The following is a 19,288-nucleotide window of genomic DNA, read 5'->3' on the forward strand; positions in this document are numbered from 1 at the left end:
CGCCTGTAGACACGTGTTTGCGCACACGAGCGTGTTGTGCCTGTTGACAGGGATACACACAGATGTGGGGTTTTTTCCTCCTTTCAGCTGACACTGAAGATGTGTGCATCGTGGAAAGATTGTTCTCAAGCAGCTTAGTGGCCATCGTTAGCCTCAAAGCCCCCCGGAAGCTGAAGGTTTGCCACTTTAAGAAGGGGACCGAGATCTGCAACTACAGCTACTCCAACACCATCCTGGCTGTGAAGCTGAACAGGCAGGTGGGCCGCGCTCTCACCCCACTCAGCTGCCGGGGCCTCTGGCCTGTGTCTCCGAGTTCTCAGTGGCGCCCCTCGGACACAGCCGACCGTCCCCAGGCGGCGTTTCTGGTCCCTCTGGCCATGCTTCTGCTCACCTGACCCCCCACCTGGACTCAACTCTGTTTTCTCGTCTCAGCAGTTTTGCTCAGATAGCCCCATTCCTGACGATTCCCTGGCGTCTGCCGTTTGCTTTACTCATCCCTCAAGACATGAACCTTCTTTTGCTTTTTATAAATGTTACTTTTTAAAAAAATCTGTGAGCATCTTTATCTTTTTTTTTTTTTTGCCACCTCTTATGGCTTGCAGGATCTTAGTTCCCCTGACCAGGGACTGAACCCGGGCCCTGGCAGTTGAAAGCACCGTGTCCTAACCACTGGACGGCCAGGGAATTCCCTATCCCTTTAACTGTTAATTTAACTTCTAAGATGAAGGATTTATTACTTTTTTGTGTCTCTCCCAAAACCCACAAGAATGTCTGGCCCGGAGTGTAGACCTGGTGGCTGGCCCTTGAGTTTATTCCATGAGATGGTCACATGGCTTTGGCTTACAAAGTACAGCCTTGTCCTTAAGGGCTGTCACCACGTTCTGTCAACAACCAGTTGTTCTGTGCAGGGAATGCTTGTTACGTGGCCTCGGGTGGCCCATGCGTGACTAAAGTGGACACCCCTGACGTGGTTGAAGCTGGGTCTGTTGACAGAAAGGTTGGTTGAAATGGTAGCTTACAACGTGTAACACGTTGGACTCATCATCCCCTCGGTGCGTCAGCTCCACATCCATCTTCCTTAAAATGGAGCGAGAACTTCGACACCTGCAAAATAGTCTGGGTGGAGAATTTTACACTTTTTTAAAAGCCCTAGTTTTTACTTTCATCCTGCCGTGCCTCATTCAGCATCGGTTTTGGAAACCTTCACCAAACCTGTCCCAGGCTCTAGACCTGGTTCTCGTGAGGGGAGGGCCAAGAGCACAAAAGCAAACCATGTTTTTCTTAGCTGGAGACTAGTTTCTATAGGGTCGGACTAAATCGCACAGTTAGAAGTCCTGGTAGAGCCGGCGGAAGCAGTTGTGGGTACAGACGCCACCCTGGGCGAGCGGGGACTGTGCCATGAGCACCCAGGGCAAGGGTTCCGGAAGGGACACGGCGTCTTGGTGCAGGAGTCCGCTAACTGGAGGTCGGGAGCGAGCGTCGTACCGGCTCTGCCTTACGTTTGGTTTTCCGTGTTTTGTTGTGTCTTTTCCAGAGGCTGATCGTGTGCCTAGAGGAGTCTCTGTATATACACAACATCCGGGACATGAAGGTGCTGCACACCATCCGGGAGACGCCCCCGAACCCCGCAGGTGAGCGCGTGGGGACCCGACAGGTCTGCCTTTCTAAGAGCTGTCAGTGAGAGAGATTTGCTTCTCTTTTTAGGTTCCACAGATTTTAAAAGTATCGCTCTTAAAGCAAGCTACCGTCCTTCTGGCTCTGGTCTTGTGACCACATAAATTGTTGGTTCGGTCAGCCTCCAATTTTGAGGTTTCTAACCAGTTCCAACCAAAGGGCTTTAGTCTGTTTTTACAGTCCTGCTGTCACCTACGGTGGCAGTTTGGGGCGTGTGGAACTTAAAACCCAGTGATACGACGACCAAGGTCGCATCAGAGCTCCCCTTGATTTCTGTGTTCTTGCTAAGTGACGAGTTCTGGTGACACTTGGAGGATCTGACCCGCGTTTGTTCCTCGTGTGTTGTCGCAGGCCTGTGTGCGCTGTCGATCAACAACGACAACTGTTACCTGGCGTATCCAGGCAGCGCGACCATCGGGGAGGTGCAGGTCTTCGACACCATCAACCTGGTGAGGGTCTTTGGTCCTTGGAGAGCTCTTTACAGCACCCCGTCTTCCTAAGAGGAGGGCCAAGGAGCCCCTGCCCTCCTCGTTTCCTGGGCATCGTTTCCACTGCCACCCTCTCCGTTGCCAAGCAGGTCCGAGTCATCCTGCCTCCGGACGTGTTCCAGTCCCCGCGGTGCTGCACGCCTAGCGGCACGAGTGCTAGAAGCAATGGAGAAAACCGTAAAACTCCACGGAGACATTGCTTAGCTTATTTTTAAAAGGTTTTGAGCAGCATTTCCTTGGACCCCTCACCCCTGGTTAATCAGGGGGATTTGGCGTCTGTGTTAACCGTGCTGGTAGTAACAGCCGGTGGGCAGCGCAGGGCACGGCAGTCATGGTGTCTCTTTACCCTTCCTTCCAGAGAGCTGCAAACATGATCCCAGCTCACGACAGCCCTTTAGCCGCACTGGCCTTCGACGCCAGCGGAACCAAGCTCGCCACTGCTTCCGAGAAGGTAAGGCTGCTGCAGCCCTGTGGAAAACTGGGTCACCTCTGTTCACACAGTTAGTTTGCTAACCAGCAAAGCAGTTTTGTACCAGCTAGCTCACATCCAGGCACAGTCCACGGCCTGGAGGGCGGGTGCGGGGAGAGACAAGGCAGGGCTCCACGGCCACACTTGCCTCGGTGGAGCACGTGTCACGGCTGTACGTGTTCAGCTGTCATTTACTTAGCCATCCTTCTGGGATGGTTTAGTGTTTCCAGTATTTCAGCTGTATTAATATATATTTATAGTAGTAATTTTTTTTTTTTTTTTTTTTTGCGGTACACGGGCCTCTCACTGCTGTGGCCTCTCCCGTCGCGGAGCACAGGCTCCGGACGCGCAGGCTCAGCGGCCATGGCTCACGGGCCCAGCCGCTCCGCGGCACGTGGGATCTTCCCAGACCGGGGCACGAACCCATGTCCCCTGCATCGGCAGGCGGACTCTCAGCCACTGCGCCACCAGGGAAGCCCTATAGTAGTAATTTGAATATAGATAGAGTATGTAAGTCTTACGTATAAACTTTTCATGGTCACCTCTAAACATTAACAAGAGTTTCCAGTGAGAAGGATTTTGGGGTGAGGGGACGTGGCCCTTTTTAAGCCCCCTGCACGGAGGGCAAAATGGCTTGGGCACCCCTTCCGTTGGCCCCCTTCTCTTGGCCCCGTGACCCTGGTGGGCCCTTGTCCTCTCCCAACTCAGCTGCTGTGTCTTCTCCCTCTCTGCCTGCTCGACGTTCTCCTGGCTCACTGCTCTCTTCTCAGTGCCCACTGCCTAGTTTGCTCTGATGCTTTCTCACTGAAAACCTAAAGGAGCCGCCTCCTAGGCCACCTCTCCCCCGGAACCAGCCACCCACATGAGGTACATAAACGTCGGCTCGCTTCTCTACCTTCCCCACGTGGGTCGGACCCTCACACCCACTTTCTGTGATAACGATGCTACTGCTTATGGGTCACTCACTAGACCCTTGATGTTCATTTACCTCATTGACCCCCTCGGTAAGGTAAACCTTTCCCTACTTCATATTGAGGGCTCAGAGAGGTTAAGTCGTCGGTCCAGGGTCACCCAGCTGGGCAGCGACAAAGGAACTGGACTCCAATCCTGACTGTTTTGAACACTGTGCTGGGTAATCACAGCGCCACCTTGTCCTTTTCTTCTCCCCTGGGAGGATCACGACAGCCACGAAACTCTGTTATCCCTTGATTAATCAGTCTTAATCTTTATGACCTTTTATTAAGTATTAAGAGGCCTTAAAGCACTTCATGGGATTTCAAGGCTAGTAAAAATAGAACATTTTTTTTCTGGGATTTAAAGAGCAAACGCTTAATTTCACAAATTTCAGTTTGTGACCTTAGACCACCAGTGGCCTTCTCGGCACTGCTGTGTACTAGGTGCTGGGGCTTCGCCGAGGCGTGTGGCTTAATCCTGTTTTCGAGGAACTGCGGTCAGGCTGTGGCCCACAGCTCTTAATTAGTTTTACACAGTAGGTATGCCGCTAAGAACATATCTAAATCTGAAAGTTTAGGCTGCGAAGGACAAAACCTTTGCCATGGTTATTTTTGGATAACGAAAATTACAAACTTGGCGTCCTTCTGTCCAGAGAATCATTGTCTTTATTAATATTTTCCAAAAGGGACCCCATTTTATCTCCAGCTTGATTTCTAATGGCTGCGTAGTGTCCTGTTATAGGAATTTACCACAATTTATTTAACAGTTCCTGGTGCTGTACATTTGGGTTGGTTATAGGTTGGGGTTTTTGTTTTCCTGTTTATAAACATGTCAGATAATCTCAATGTTTCTTAAATTTAACAGTTCGAACCTTCTAAAATTTGTACAGTATGAGGTTAAACATCTAATAACTCTCCTACCCCACAGATTCAAGATGCTGCCTGTTTTAAGGTGTTTCCATTCTGCTCTGTCAGACTGTCTCTGTGTTAGTCTGTTACTGTAGCTTGTAGTTTTCTTTTAATACTTAAATGTTGAAAGTACCACTCATTTCCACATACTTGGCTGTCCTGTCTCATCAACTCACCCAGATGCCCAGGTCCTGCCCTGCATCCACACATGCCCTGGGAGAGGGGTGGGGAGATCTGCATGTTAACAGCATTTCATTCCCCTGCCCGATGTGATGTGCTGCAGGTCCCCGTTTAGTCAGATTTTCTTCTGTCCTGGTTGTAGAGCTTTTCTTGGTGTAGGTCTTCCATTTTGTAAGTTTGGCTTCATTCCTTTTTAGGCAATTAAGTAACATTTCCAGGTATTCAGTTGCTAATCAGCGCTTGATCAGTGGCTCCACTTAAAAGAGGGGCCTCTGGGCTTCCCTGGTGGCGCAGTGGTTGAGAGTCCACCTGCCGATGCAGGGGACATGGGTTCGTGCCCCGGTCTGGGAAGATCCCACATGCCGCGGAGCGGCTGGGCCCGTGAGCCATGGCCGCTGAGCTTGCGCGTCCGGAGGCTGTGCTCCGCAACGGGAGAGGCCACAACAGTGAGAGGCCCGCGTACTGCCAAAAAAAAAGAGGGGCCTCCAAGTAATGCTTAAGGGTGTTTTTTTTGTTTGTTTTTGGGGGGTTTTTTTGGCCACACCACGCAGCTTGTGGGATCTTAGTTCCCTGACCAGGGATCGAACTCAGGTCCACGGCAGTGAAAGCTCCAAGTCTTAACTGCTGGACTGCCAGGGAATTCCCAGGGTGGATTTTTAATAGTTTAAACCTCAGATGGCTTAGGGAAAATAGAACTATTGTATTCCAGCTTTGACTTCAAGGCCCTTAGTGTTTAGAAGAAGTAGTGAGTTAAAGTGGGTTGACGTCATATTATCATGTGAACAGTGGAACAGGGCGTGCTCTGGTGAGGGCCTGTCAAGTGTGAAGGGGGTGCAGGGGCCCCCGAGGCCCCCTGGCCCAGGGCAGCTGTCATCACTCCGTCCACTAAGGTCTGGTGTGCAGGAAATACAAACCTGATGCTACCCAGCTAAAATTCCTTTTTCTTTCCTTCTTTCCCTATCACAGGGGACCGTGATTAGGGTATTTTCCATTCCAGAAGGACAAAAACTCTTCGAGTTCCGGAGAGGAGTGAAGAGGTAAAGTGCATAAATCTCCGAAACGGATTCTGGAGCTTCAGCTCAGATTTCACTTTTATGCTCTCTTGGAAACTCAGACACTGGGGGTCCCAGTTCAGTGACCAGCATCTTCAGCCCAGCTGAGTGGTCAGGTGGGGTTTGGAAGTCTTGTTGTGGGAGGTTAGAGGGACATTTTTATCAGAGCAAACTGGATTTTGTTTGTCCGTGATTCCCCCGAACACAGAGCGGTGGCCGGATGGCCCGGGGTTGGGGAAGGATGAGCTGCCCAGGCGGGCGGGGCGCGTGCAGCCGGGGGCTCCTGACCTGGTCAGCAGCTCTCCTCCCCTCAGGCTCTGCTCGGAAACCTGTAACCAGTGCCCCCGGCTCCCCAGCACTCCGGCAGATAGCTTTGGCCCTTATAGTAGTTTCCTTCTTTCTAAAGAAACACCAAGCCACAGTCACCGCGTGGCGCTCCGTCCGCTTCCCCATCTGCAGTACCGGTCTCCTCAGACCGGGGAACACCCTTCTCCGGGTCCCTCCCACCGGCGATGCTTGGCCTTCAGTGCCACACACAGCAGGGTCGGCCTCTCCCCGTGCGGCCCCACCCGGGTCACCACCCAGCCTCGCGCTCGCGCTCGCCTTGGGCTCTGCTCTTGTCCCTGGGCTCTGCTCTTGTCCCTGGGCTCCATCCTTCAGACTTGAGCCCCGCCTGTCGTTCTTTGAAGATGGGAGTATCATGGGAGCTGTTTGGAGCCTCTCAGGGTCGTCTTCTTGCCCCTGGGATTGGCTCCAGACCCCGAAAGGCCTTGGATTTCAAGGCCTCCCAGCATCCTTCCTTTCCAGCTGTGGTTGCTTTCCCTTCCCCGTCGCTCCCAGCTCCTCAGGAGAGGAACCTCTGTCTCCATGGAGGTCATGGCTGTGACCTGCCGACTCCTTAACCTCTGGGTCTGTTGAGTGTCCCTGGGGAGGCCTTTCCCGACCTCCCGCGGAAATAGCATTTCCCTCCGAGCTCCTGTAGCACCTTCCACTAAACTTCTCAGTCCCCTGCTTGCGGTGAATTGAGTTCCTGCTCACACCTCCCTCCGGGCTCCACTGAGGCAAAAATCCTATCCTGAGCCTTAGCACAACGCCGGGTGCGTCGTGAGCTCTCGTGAATATGCATTGAATTGAGTAAAGCCCCTTGACTGTTGACAGGGCTGAATACATCTTGCATTTCTAGGGTTACGAGGAAATGTAGGTTTGTTTGGTGGCTTTGGGATTTTAACAGTGATTTTTAAGGTAAACTGTAGAGTCTTAGTTTATCGAAAGTTTGCTTTTAAACATTATCAACGTTGCCAGTTTACCCTCTTCCGTGTTAAGAGTTGCTATATCTCAATTATTGGTTTTTTTTACTAAGCTTAGTGCTATAAAGCCAGCCTCATTCAGCTAAAAATGGTTTAGTGAAGTCCTGATTCCCTTAGGTACGTGAAATCTCAAAGAGTTAACCACATAAGGATCTATTAAAGGGTTACTCGTACTTGATGTCACCTTTCAGACATTCTGCTTCCTTGAACACATGTTTTGAGGGGGTGACTAGAAAGGAATAAGAAAGATACCAGTAGCCCCACATGTGCCTGTCACGGGGCCCTTCCTTCGCTGTGACTTTCGTGAAGTCCCTGGGGGCACTGCTGGTTGCACTGTGCCCAGAAAACAGTGTGACTCGGGCCTCCCTCGCCCCAGGTGTGTGAGCATCTGCTCCCTGGCCTTCAGCACGGACGGCGTGTTCCTGTCCACCTCCAGCAACACGGAGACTGTGCACATCTTCAAGCTCGAGACTGTGAAAGAAAAGTGAGTCTCAGAGGTGCATTTGTTCAGGTAACGCAGAGCGGTTCGTCCGCCGACTGGGTGGACACGTGAGCGCTGTCCTGCTGGCTCCGGATTGAGCAGCGCCACGTCCGGGCTCAGCAGCGGGGCAGGTGGAGTATGGAGTGCATGGTGGGCGGCCCGTGAGGCCCCGAGGGCGGTCCCCTCAGCGCCTCTTCCCACAGCCCTTCTGAGGGGGCTGCCCTGGGAGGGGTGCTTGCCCCCCTGCTGCACAGAGGCCGTTTCCATTTGTGAAGCGGTTGGTTTGAATTACGTGTTGCTGCAGTGGGCGTGCACGGCAGAGGGCGTGGTCCTTACCTTTTCTCTTACACTTGATGACCGCGCAGTAGGATCAGTATTGTTTGTTTCTAGTGTGTCTTACCCTAAGGAACGTTTGGGATGACTCACAAGCATGCATACAAGGTGGATAACAGCAGAGATGGGCTACGGGTTAGCATGACTCACAAGCATGCATACAAGGTGGATAACAGCAGAGATGGGCTACGGGTTAGGATGACTCACAGGCATGCATACACGATGGATAACAGCAGAGATGGGCTACGGATTAGGATGACTCACAAGCATGCATACAAGGTGGATAACAGCAGAGATGGGCTACGGGTTAGGATGACTCACAGGCATGCATACACGATGGGTAACAGCAGAGATGGGCTACGGGAAAGCAGCAGTTGGGCTTTGTGCGGCTGAGGTTTTTGGAGACTCCCCGTTAGAAAGATTGGGGCGGGGGATTCTGGATTTGGCCCTCGTGTCCTCACATAGGCTACAGAGCAGGGAGTTAATCGTTTGCCATCATCTAAGGTGGCCACTAGGGAGGGGCCTCAGGGCCCCTCGGAGGACACGCTCTGTAATGTCCCCAGGGTCCCGAGAGGTCATCGCTTCCTGTGCCCCCTCTTCCCTGACGTCTGGGAAATTTCTCTTGAGTTTGGGGGCTGATCCTTGCCTCGGTGAGACTGGGACGTGGTCATTCTCAGTGAAGGGCCCAGCCTTGTATGTCTGACAGCGTCTCCTGCTTCCAGGCCTCAGGAGGAGCCCACCACCTGGACCGGCTACTTCGGGAAGGTGCTCATGGCGTCCACCAGCTACTTGCCCTCCCAAGTGACAGAAATGTTCAACCAGGGCAGAGCCTTTGCCACAGTCCGCCTGCCTTTCTGTGGCCACAAGAACATCTGTGCGCTGGCCACGTGAGTAGAGTGGGCGCCGCCTCTGGGCCCACCCCCATCCCCCGCGCATCCAGCTGGGACAGGTCGCGGGGCACCGGGGACTGTGGCGGTGTGGCGCCAGGATAACCTGCAGACCTAGACCTTGGATTTAGGCAAGAGTCACAGCAGCGGGGGGGAATCGTGAGGTGGGCCTGTGCTGTTTGTGGACCCTGCTGCTGTCTCTGCGGTGTCTGAGCCTCACATCTTCCTCTTTCTGTTCTTGTTGAGAACGTTTAGAAAAACATCATTAGGTCAAGACCACGTGAGAGCGCCGGTATTTAACCCTTGGTCCTCCAGCGCCAGCGCCTCTCGAGGTTCAAGGCCCCCGTGTAGCCGCATCAGCTGCAGGCCGCACAGGGCCTCTCTGAGCCTCACTGTGATAGTCCAAGTACAGCCACGCAAGAAAAGATCGGGGCTTCCCTGGCGGCGCAGTGGTTGAGAGTCCGCCTGCCGATGCAGGGGACACGGGTTCGTGTCCCAGCCTGGGAAGATCCCACATGCCGCGGAGCGGCTGGGCCCATGAGCCATGGCCGCTGAGCCTGAGCATCCGGAGCCTGTGCTCCGCAACAGCAGAGGCCACAACAGTGAGAGGCCCGCGTACCGCCAAAAAAAAAAAAAAAAAAAAAAAGAAAAGATTGTCTTGAAAATTCAGTGAGAGCACATCTGCACGATTCCATCGATCTCAGAAACATTCTTCTACATCCTTTTTATCCACTTTGCATCACTGAAATGTTTATGAAAATATCTACCGTTAGTAATCACAGAAACCACGAAACTGATTTTGTTTCCACCTGTTCTCCTGTGGGCCTCAGTGTTTATTCACACCAAGTTCCCCCTGGCCTTGGTGTTACGGCCTCAGGTAGCACAGCAGAAGCGATCCTTATTCTCTTACACGTGGACAGTATGTTGAGTTCATGACACTAAATCTGCTCGTTTTGGGCAGGGGGGTTCTTCCCTGGCCAGGCTAAAAGCTGCTAGTTTAATGAGAACTTTGTGAAAGTTTCAGTCTTAGAATTCGGTTGCTTTTTATTCTCACTAGAATCCAGAAGATTCCCCGATTGCTGGTGGGAGCCTCGGACGGGTACTTATACATGTACAACCTGGACCCCCAGGAGGGAGGAGAGTGCACCTTGATGAAGCAGCACAAGTGAGTTGGCTACACCCCGGCCACACCTCCTCCAAGTGGTCAGGCTGCTGCTGGGCGCCTGTTGGGGGTTTGCTCATTTCCCCAGAAGCCGGGGATGCAAAGGGACGTGTCCCAGCGCAGCCGCCTGTGCTGCGTGGGAGCTTCGCTCTGCCAGACAATTCCATGGGGGTACGGAGCCCGCTCTCCACGCCTCTGCCCGTTTCCGGCTCAGTAGCCAGGCAGAGACAGGAGCGGCCGGTGCACTGTTCTCCCCGTGGAGGGGCCTGTGGGCCTTGTCCTTGGAACTGGATCCACTAAGGACGCAGCTCAGCATTGCGCACAGAAGGGATGGCCCCAGGGTGTGTCCACAACGCAGGGCACGTTCTCTGAGAGCCTGCTGTCTCGCTGAGATGCAGCTTTTCTCTTTGAAAAGAAGGAATTAATATGAGTCAGTTGGAAGGTAGTGCAGTTGGATTTTCTGTTTTTGCTTTTTTTCTTAAACAGTGATACCGTAATACCCTTACAGTCAGGGTGAACATGGGGGTGATTTTGTTTTTTCCGTAGTGTATTCTGTTTATGTTCAGTCTTTAAAAATGCGATGAGATTGCCTTCCTAGGTACAGCTTTTTTCATCAGACTCAGCGTGTAGAAATGCCCGTGAACAGACTCGCGGGGGTCACTCCACGGTCAGCGCAGTGTGACGAGCGCATGCGTGTTCCTCCCGCGAGGGGCCTTTGCCTTGTGGCTGCAGGTCCATCCCAGCTGGCCCACGGGCTGTGTTGTCCTCGTGCCCCTGACTGTCCCTGCTGTCATTTTTTCTCTCCCCTTCCAGGTTGGACGGCAGCATGGAGACGACCAACGAGATCCTAGACTCCACGTCCCACGACTGCCCCTTGGTGACGCAGACGTACAGCACGGCCGTGGCCAAGGGTCCTCACGTGCCTTCGTCCCCAACGGCACTGGGTAAGGGCTGCGGACGGGCCTGGAAGGCAGATCAGGCCAGGCCCGTGGGTCTTGTGCTTCCTGCTCTCGCTCTCACCGGGGCTGCCCGCCTGCCTCTTGCCGCGGGGACAGGGCAGGGGCGGGGGCAGGGGCGCTGAGACAGGCCAGCTGTTGTAAAGTGCGGTTGTCAAGGCCTCGCGAGGCTGAGTTCATTTTCTCCATCTTTGAAGAAGCGGCAGTCCTCGTGGTTTTGGGTGCACATGGATTGTTCCCTCCTTGCCGCCCCTCAGCTGAAAAGCTGCCCTGCACCCTCAGTCTTTACCCTCGCGCTGTGGAATCACTCAGCAAGCAGGCCCTGCTGGGAGGCGGGCAGGACGGAGCGGGAGGCCCTCGGGCAGACAGGCACAGCGGAGCCCGGGGCGCCCTGTGAGCTGTCCCCCCGGGCGCACCGGGCCCTCACCCGGATGGCGCTGTGGTTGCTCACGCTGCGATGTCCTTGCTCACTGTTTTACTCTTAGAGATGCAGGCCTCTTACGGTTAGGGGAGGCTGTGTCCCTGTCGCTGTCCTCAGCGTCCCCCCGCTCACCAAGGCTGGTTTGCAGCCTGTGCACCAGGGCCCTGTTACCATGCCCGCTCCTTTCTGGCCTTCGTGGGTCTTGGAAGGTCAGCGACTTCCTCTTGAGGTGCCTGAGGCTGCAGGGAACTTGCTGGTCAGGGGAGAGGCGAGAATTCCAAGCCCCGTGGGCTCTGAGCTCCCCGCTGGCCCAGGTCCCGCCTCGGGTGTGGCCTCGAGGTCTCCCGCCCGCGGCCCGGCCTGAAGCGCCCGCTCTCTCCGCAGCCTATGCAGACGAGCTGGGCGCGGTGGGCGGCGCAGGCCTGGAGGACGAGGCCCGCGCCCTGCGGCTGGAGGACGACAGCGAGCAGCCTCCCATGATCCTCCGGACAGACTGACCGTGACCTGTGAGACGCTGGCTGACAGAGGACTTTGCGTCATGCTGCTATGAACTTTGACCTGAGTTGGGGGAGAGAATGGCAGAGACTTCAAGAGGAAAAAAAAGATTGTAGCTGTAGTCTCGCTCCATACTGTCGAGAAATACATTGGTTTCACTTCAGTGGCTTTTAATCCTGCTTATGAATTTCAGCTTTTTGTTGGTTTTCTCATTTTGCCAAAATTAACTGTTTGGTGAAGCCCTTGAAACCGCCTTGCTTTGCATGTATTAATGTGCCGATCCAGCCTGGGAGAGCCACTTCCTAACCACCTGCAGGCGTTTGGGTTTTCAATCTGTACAGACTGAGGAGCGGCCCCGAGAAGGCAGCAGCGACCAGAGCGGGTCCGGCGGGGCCGGGTGGCGACCTGGAGGGGGTCCCCTCTCCCTAGAGCCCCTCCGGAACCGTTTTCCCCGTTTTATTTTGTTAATTAAATTCTTTCCAAATTGGATTTTTCTGGGGTTTCTTCTGCGGTGGATTTTTGTTTCTGGTCTTGTTTTCCATGTGGGTGTTAGAAGAGAGAGGTTCTTCCCAACATTGAAAACCTTCTTCTCTGATAGCGTGTGAGCTTGAAAGACCGCCAAGGGACAACAGAGTGAGGGAAGGCCACGTAGGTAAATCATCTGGTCTTTGCTGTGATCTTCCTGTTGGACAACTGTGTGTGTGTTTTTTTGTTTTGTTTTGTTTTTTTTGCGGTACGCGGGCCTCTCACTGTTGTGGCCTCTCCCGTTGAGGAGCACAGGCTCCGGACGCGCAGGCTCAGCGGCCATGGCTCACGGGCCGAGCTGTTCCACGGCATGTGGGATCCTCCCGGACCGGGGCACAAACCCGTGTCCCCTGCATCGGCAGGTGGACTCTCAACCACTGCGCCACCAGGGAAGCCCCATGTTTGTGTTTTTGTGTTTGTTTTTTTAAGGAACGTTTGTAGCTGCTTCTTTGCCCATAAAGCACAGAATTCAAATGTGATAGGCACCTGAATTGTGCTCTTAGCTCGAGCTCCATTGTCTGGGGGGGTCCTTCTTACCTGTGTCAGGAGGAGGTGAGAGGAAGCTGGCTGGAGACATCTTGCTTACAGGGTGACCAGGGCCTGTCTGTTTTCGTCTTCAAAATTGATCAGCAAAAGTGATGAGAGATTGTGGTCGCAAGCTCAGTGTTTGCCTGGCTTCCTTTCTCATTCTCATAGAATTTAAACAACCTCAGATACCTCGAACTCTGCATTCCAAACCAAGACACGTAGTAGTTAAAGTTTTGAGGGATTTTAAGAGGAGTTGGCGGCATGAAAGTGGGTTCTGGCTTCTTGGGGACGGTGATGGTTAAGGCTGGAAGCGGAAAAGCGACAGTGTCTGCCTTCCCTCTTTGAACAGAGGAAGGGTCTGCGGTGTCTGTTCCGGGTTGTGTGTGTACCTGGGTTGCGGCGGTCGAGTGGCTCGTGACGGGGAAGCAGTTGTCAAACTGACTGCCCCCGTCCAGTGCCCAGCTCCGAGGTCAGTCCCTGAGCGTCAGGCTGCTTGTCGAGTGGTTGGCCCGGTGGCAGGGGTGCCCGGGGCGCATGTGACCGCAGCAGAAATCTGCAGAAACGCTCGTTGTGGCAGCGATGTGAAGTGCTACGTTAGAGGAGAAGGTGGGAACACAGTCAGCTTTCCCCCAGAGCCTCTGTGCGTCTGTCCTGGATCCCTAACTAAACAGGAAGCCCCGGCGATGGGTCTGGTACCCGGGCCCCTGCTGAGCCCTGAGCGAGGACAGAGGGGCCCGGCGGCCCCGTCCACCTGGCCGTGCCTGGAGCTCCCTCCCTCTCTGTCTCTTGAAGCAGGCTCGGCGTCCAGCTCCTTAGTGTCGGGGTGTCCGTGGCTGCTGTGTTGCCTCCCTGTCAACTGGTCCCGGCCCTGCTGGTCGACTCCACGCTTGGGGTGATTGGGGGAACCAGATCTGCTTTGCCAGGTTTCTCTTGTGAAAGGCACGTGGTTTCGTCGTTCTTTGGGGTCAGTCATCCCAGCAGACGGGGTCAGCGTCAGTTCCCCCCGCCGTGGGGCCCAGCTGGCCCAGGCACTGTCTTCTCGGACATGAGAGCTCTTTGCTCGCCCGGGTCACTGTGACCTGCGCGCCGCCAAGAGGGGGTCTGAGGATTCTTGGTTGAGAAGAACTGAAAGGATGGGTGGGTGTTTGCTGACCAGCCTCTGGAGGGGTGAGCGCCCCTGCACTTCCCTTTGCCTTTTCCGTTGCCCAAGCATATCCCTTCCTCTGCTCCACGTGGGTCTGAGTCCCAGCGTCACCGGCCTGAGGCCCCTGCAGGAGACTTGGACAGGAAGGCCAGAGGCCGCTGACTGGTCGACAGCAGGACTCTGCCAGGACGAGGGGGGACTCAGCCAGACCCAGCAGAGCACGTGTCCTGGTTGGCTGAACCCCCAAACTACACACCAGTGTTAATTTTTTATGTCATAGTTTTCCAAACTTAAGATTACTTGTCACTGCCGGGAAACTTGATGGACTTGGCGTGCACCGGGACCAGATCTTTTGTACTTTCTAAATGATGGGGCCAAGCGTCAGCTTGAAGCTGGAGTTAAGGACTGAATTCAGCCCCCGATTCTACCACTGCTGGCGGTGGCACCTGGAGCCTCGGGCTCTGGACTGGACAGCGGGAGCCGTCCCTGCCTCACGGCTCTCGCGACGTGTAACTCGAAGTGGGCGCCCAGCCAGCATTGAAACAGAAACCCGTCTTACGGAACCGAACGCATCGTTTTCCTTCAGCTCTGGTTCCTGAGCACAAAGCCGGTGGGAATCGGTATAAACCACTTCCGCACACCAGGTTCTGTGTGGTTCCCTTTCATCCCCTGGACGCCCAGAGCAGTGGGTGGACATGGGCATCGGTCTGGAGACTTGCCGCGTCTCGGACGCCAGCACCACCCATGTGGCTACAGTTCACCACCAGACCCTGGGGCCTGCACTCTCGTCCCAGCACAAACCCCCTTCCGGCCAAGACAGGACATGAACTCCTGCCTTCCTGGTGTCGCCTGGAGCGTCCAGCCCTGCCCTCTGTCAGGGCTCACAGCCCAGGAGTGGGCGACCGAGCTCTGCCTGTTCACGGGTCCGTTTGGGGAGGAGAGAAGAGAGAGAATCTCGTCTCCCCCACGGCCAACAGTGACCACGTGCTGAAGAGACGAGACGTGCCCAGGTCCCTGCTTAGCAGAGGAGCACAGGACAGCCAGCAATGGGGTCATCTTCCCGGCCTGTGGCCAGCCAGCAGCTGCAGTTCCAGTGATGCGCTGGCGCGGGGCTGCCCGTGAGCCATGCTCAGGGGTGGTGTTTGTCCCCCAACCCCCCAAAAAATCTCTGTAGGTCCTCTTGCATGCAGGGAATGACGGGATCTCTGGTTTTAAATGTCCATGTGAAACCGTAGCTAGCACAGCTGAGAATCCAAATACGTTATTTTACAAGTGTACTTAATCGTTCTTAAACTCAAGGTGGGTGGGCTGAAAACTTGGGCTTGGGTTTGGGTGTCAGAAATGTGAAAACAAAGTGCATGCAAGCCATCGGCATTTGGTTTGGGGGGACGCTTTACACAGGATTCTCTTCGTGAGTAACTTATTTCTTACTGAAAATATGTAATGATTGCTAATAGCCAAGCAGACAGATTTCACTGCTGTGTATTTTAGTTCTTACCCAGGTCAAAATCCTTGGCCCGTGTTGTACCTTTTTATTCTGTGGATTTTGTGAAGCACAAAAAACATTGGATTTGGAGGCGTGACCAGCCCTTAGCCTTCCCTAAGGTATCTGACCAGAAAAGTCTTTAATTTGGGAGAATTAAATCTTTTTGAAGCTCCGAGTTTAAAGAGACTGTTTCGATTCCTCAGCCCTGTATTTTCCTTCTTTACTGAGATGTAATTTAATTATTCCTTCTTACGTTTCCCTCATCGGTGAGCCTGTCGTATGCACTGCCAGTATGTATGGGGGGAGGGCGGGGTGTGTTTGTATGTGTGTGATTGTACGTGTCTAAGCCGTGGTTGTGCTTACTGGTAACATTCCATACCACATTGGACCAGAAGCCCCATTAGTGCTGGTAGCATTTTATAACTGCATTAAGAAATTAAAACCTAGGACTCCCCTGGTGGCACAGTGGTTAAGACCCCGCACTCCCAATGCAGGGGGACCGGGTTCAATCCCTGCTCAGGAAACTTTAGATCCCACATGCATGCCATAACTAAGAGTTCGCATGCCGCAACTAAGACCCAGTGCGACCAAATAAATAAATAAATAAATATTTTTTTTTAAAAAGGCAAGAATGACTTGACTGTCATTCTTGGCTTTCAAAAAAAAAAACCTGTGTTGTTTGTTTTCATCGATTCATTGCCTACTCACAGGCCATACGGCTCATTTGTACCATGTTTAAATGCACTGTCACTCTACTTAGAATATTACAGCGAATAGCAGAGTCCTGCAGCCCAACTGAGACCTTACAAAGCTGTGCGTCCAGAATTGATTTTCGTCCTTTGTGAAATAGGTTATACGCTTCTTTCTACTGGAATTCTTGGCCTTATCTGAAAGATGAGAAGAAAAAACCCGAGTCTCACAGGATGGTGGGATTAAGCAGGTATGTGCTCCTGGTGTCCCTGAGGCAGCGTGACTGTTGGTGGAGATCATTAGCCTGTGCGTGATGGGGCGGAGACAAGATGAAGCCGCTCTGCTCACGTCTGTTCTGATTAAAAGGGCTGGTTTGGTGGCTTCCTTTAGGAACACTTCCTTCTTTTTTTTTTTTTTTTTTTTTATTGTGGCCGTGCTGTGTGGCTTGCAGGATCTTAGTTCCCCGTCCAGGGATTGAGCCCGGGCCCTGGCAGTGGAAGCACGGAGTCCTGACCACTGGACCACCAGGGAAGTCCCTGGAGCAGATCCTTCTGTCACGGAATTGCTGTATCACAAATCTCCCTCCGGGTTGGAGAATCCATTCCTTTTATATAGAAACCAAGAAATGTGTTGTGTCTGTGCTACTGAATAAGGCATGAGTGACACCAGCCGGGGAGGTTGAAAGGCCAGCTGCTCGTAGCTGCTGGAGTTGCGTCTGTGCCTGAGATCTTTGAGGCCGGCCCCCTCGTGGCCGCCATCCTCTTGGAGGAGACACCCGGGGCAGCCTTCTACTTCTTACGAGACTCCATGAGTCTTTCCTGATTTCCTCATGTGCTGATTTTGGTTCCTGTCGAAGGGAGAGCATTTGTGATTTTCTTCCTACTGTATTAAATTATTTTTTTTTAGAGGCGAAACACAAAGAGGTACCCGAGTTCCTTTAGAACAGCCAGGTGTTTTCCTCAAGTGAGTGTGAAGGCGGATGACGGGGGGGTGGGGGGAGAAGGGCGCCCTTTTCCTCCCTGGAGGAGGTCCCGTTGCCCCCACTGTCCACCTTCCCCGATGGAGTTAGCGCCTCATCCCCGCGGGCTCGGGCTGGTGGGGGGGGTCACACTGCCATCTGCACACGGCTGGGAGCTGGGCCTGTGGGGAATAGAGCACCTGGCATAACAAGGCGAAGTGCGTCCTAAGCAGAGGGTGTTATAAACTCCAGCCACCGTCTTTTGAGATGGTGCCCTTGGGATGCTCTGTTCAAACCAGCTTTTCAGAGATAGAGCTCTAGAACAAGCCGTTCGGTAAAATCAAGTGAGTTTTAAACCAGAAGCCCTTGGCAGGTCCCCCGCCCGTGTCATCACCGCTGTCCCTGCGGCAACGGGGAATAACAACCGGGTGGCTCTCAAAACAGCCGCGCTTCCGCCCATGTGCAGCCCCGGGTGATGCTGGTCACCGTCTTCTCCCACCTCGTTCGCGCTCATCGCGCTCATCGCGAGGCCTCCCGGGAGGAGGTGCGAGGACAGGTGGGCGTTGTCACCAGCTGGGTTCGGCGAGGGCGCGGGGATCTGGAGGCTGTGACCTCTCGGGGGAAACAGCCAGTGCGGGAAGCAAAAGGAGCGATGCTGCTGTGGGCAGGTCCCCGCCACCTGTGCTTTCCAAGGGAACCTGCTTCTGCGTCCCTTCCCTTCTGCCAGGCCCGGGCAGCGTCACAGGAGGAGAAACGCGTGTCCTTATCCTGCATGTTTGGGGCTCGGCTGTGCCCCCGTGTGTTTAGGGGTCCCGCAGCCTCGCAGTTCCCCCCTCGGCCCGCTCCGTTCACCTGCGAGGGCAGTGTGCAGAGTTCTCTAGTTCTGCAGTTGCTGTGCTCTTTTCCAAATAAAAAGTGTGACTATATTTGAAACTATGAAAATCTTCTGGTTCACAGTTAGGCTACCGTTAAGGGCTCTTCCTTGTAATTCAGGGTAAGGTTTTTCCTCTGGGCAGCGGCTGCAACAGAAGCCACCGCCCCCGGCACCCCATGGACCCCCAGCCCCTCGGTGAGGCTGGGCCCGATGCTGTCTCCCAGCCGCGTGCCCTTACATCCTCCGCGGCGCAGATCCCAACGCGAGAAGCGCAGGGGGAGGCCGCCTCGCCACCTTCCTCCTCCTCTCGGCCCCCAGGCTGCGGGACACGGGGTGGCCCGTCTGTGGGGCTGCCTGGGGTGGCGCACTGGGCGGGGTGCCTGTTGGGGGACTCACAGTGGGAGACACGGGAGGTGCCCGGCTTTGTTCTCCTTGCCGCCTGGGCATCACTGCTCCTGAAGGCGGCTCTCCCCTCCCCGGCAGGGCTGAGAGAGGGTCACTTCATTCCGCTGGTTGTTGCCCCGCCCCCACCCTTGTCCCTGCAGCTGGCAGGGGCCACGTGGAAGCTTGTGGCCTGTCTCCAGTCCTGCCCTTCCCAAGAGAGGACCTGATCTGTTGCCACTTAAAAATGCAACGTGGTGCGTGGGTCCCAGACCCTCAGATGAAGGAGGACACTTCCAATTGTCACCATAGCTGGCTGCTGTGACCTCAGACTGGCGGCAGACGGCACACCCCCTGCCCTGTGCAAACCCCCCAGGAAATGCCGTGTGAAGTGTCCCCCTGCAGGGGGCCTCCCTCTGGGGCTCCATCACTGCTGCTCCCCTGCTGCTGTTCTGGGGGGCCGGGCACCCTGGGAAAGTGGGGTGCAGTGTCTGGAGAAGGAGGCCAGAGCCTTAGTTGAGGCACCCTCCCCACTCCCCACCCACTCGGGCTTCCCTGAGCCCCTTACAGGATGCAGAGCCAGCTTACCCACCCCCTGGGGACCCGCAGCCAGGGTGATCTCTCCCAGGGTGAGGCCCCAGCATGGCCGAGGTCCAGGCTCCCCCTCCCAGCCAGCCCTGTGCTGCCCCCAGGAGACAGCTTGGTCACACGGAGCCTGACGCCAGCCCCGCCTCCTGGCTTCTCGCCAGCTCGGTGGTCATTTACATCTTGGGTTCCATGAGCAGATGCATCCTGGGAAGCTCCATTCCATCCTGCCAGCTCTTGAGGTGCGACCTGTCGCAGTGCAAGCCGGAGCCTCGCCCGTTGAGGGGAGAAACTTAGCTTTGTTCCAAGTCCCATTGCTCGAGGGGTGTGGGGAGTCTTTCCTGGTTCAT

At 54.6% G+C, this 19,288-nt stretch overlaps 1 protein-coding gene across 1 annotated transcript in view; it reads left to right on the forward strand.

Moving 5' to 3' along the window:
* The window catches only part of WIPI2 (WD repeat domain, phosphoinositide interacting 2), a 31,632-nt gene extending 19,376 nt beyond the window's left edge, over positions 1–12,256 (forward strand). Inside the window, exons 3-12 of the mRNA XM_082857366.1 lie at positions 88–257; positions 1,535–1,631; positions 2,026–2,123; positions 2,521–2,613; positions 5,640–5,710; positions 7,409–7,516; positions 8,569–8,733; positions 9,791–9,898; positions 10,709–10,839; positions 11,657–12,256. Coding sequence (XP_082713492.1) covers positions 88–257; positions 1,535–1,631; positions 2,026–2,123; positions 2,521–2,613; positions 5,640–5,710; positions 7,409–7,516; positions 8,569–8,733; positions 9,791–9,898; positions 10,709–10,839; positions 11,657–11,769 — 1,154 coding nt within the window. The 3' untranslated portion in view covers positions 11,770–12,256. The remainder of the gene's footprint in view (positions 1–87; positions 258–1,534; positions 1,632–2,025; positions 2,124–2,520; positions 2,614–5,639; positions 5,711–7,408; positions 7,517–8,568; positions 8,734–9,790; positions 9,899–10,708; positions 10,840–11,656) is intronic.
* The last annotated feature ends 7,032 nt before the right edge of the window (positions 12,257–19,288 follow it).

This window comes from Leucopleurus acutus (assembly GCF_964270905.1).
Source record: "Leucopleurus acutus genome assembly, chromosome: 16".
Taxonomy (NCBI): Eukaryota; Metazoa; Chordata; class Mammalia; order Artiodactyla; family Delphinidae; genus Leucopleurus; species Leucopleurus acutus.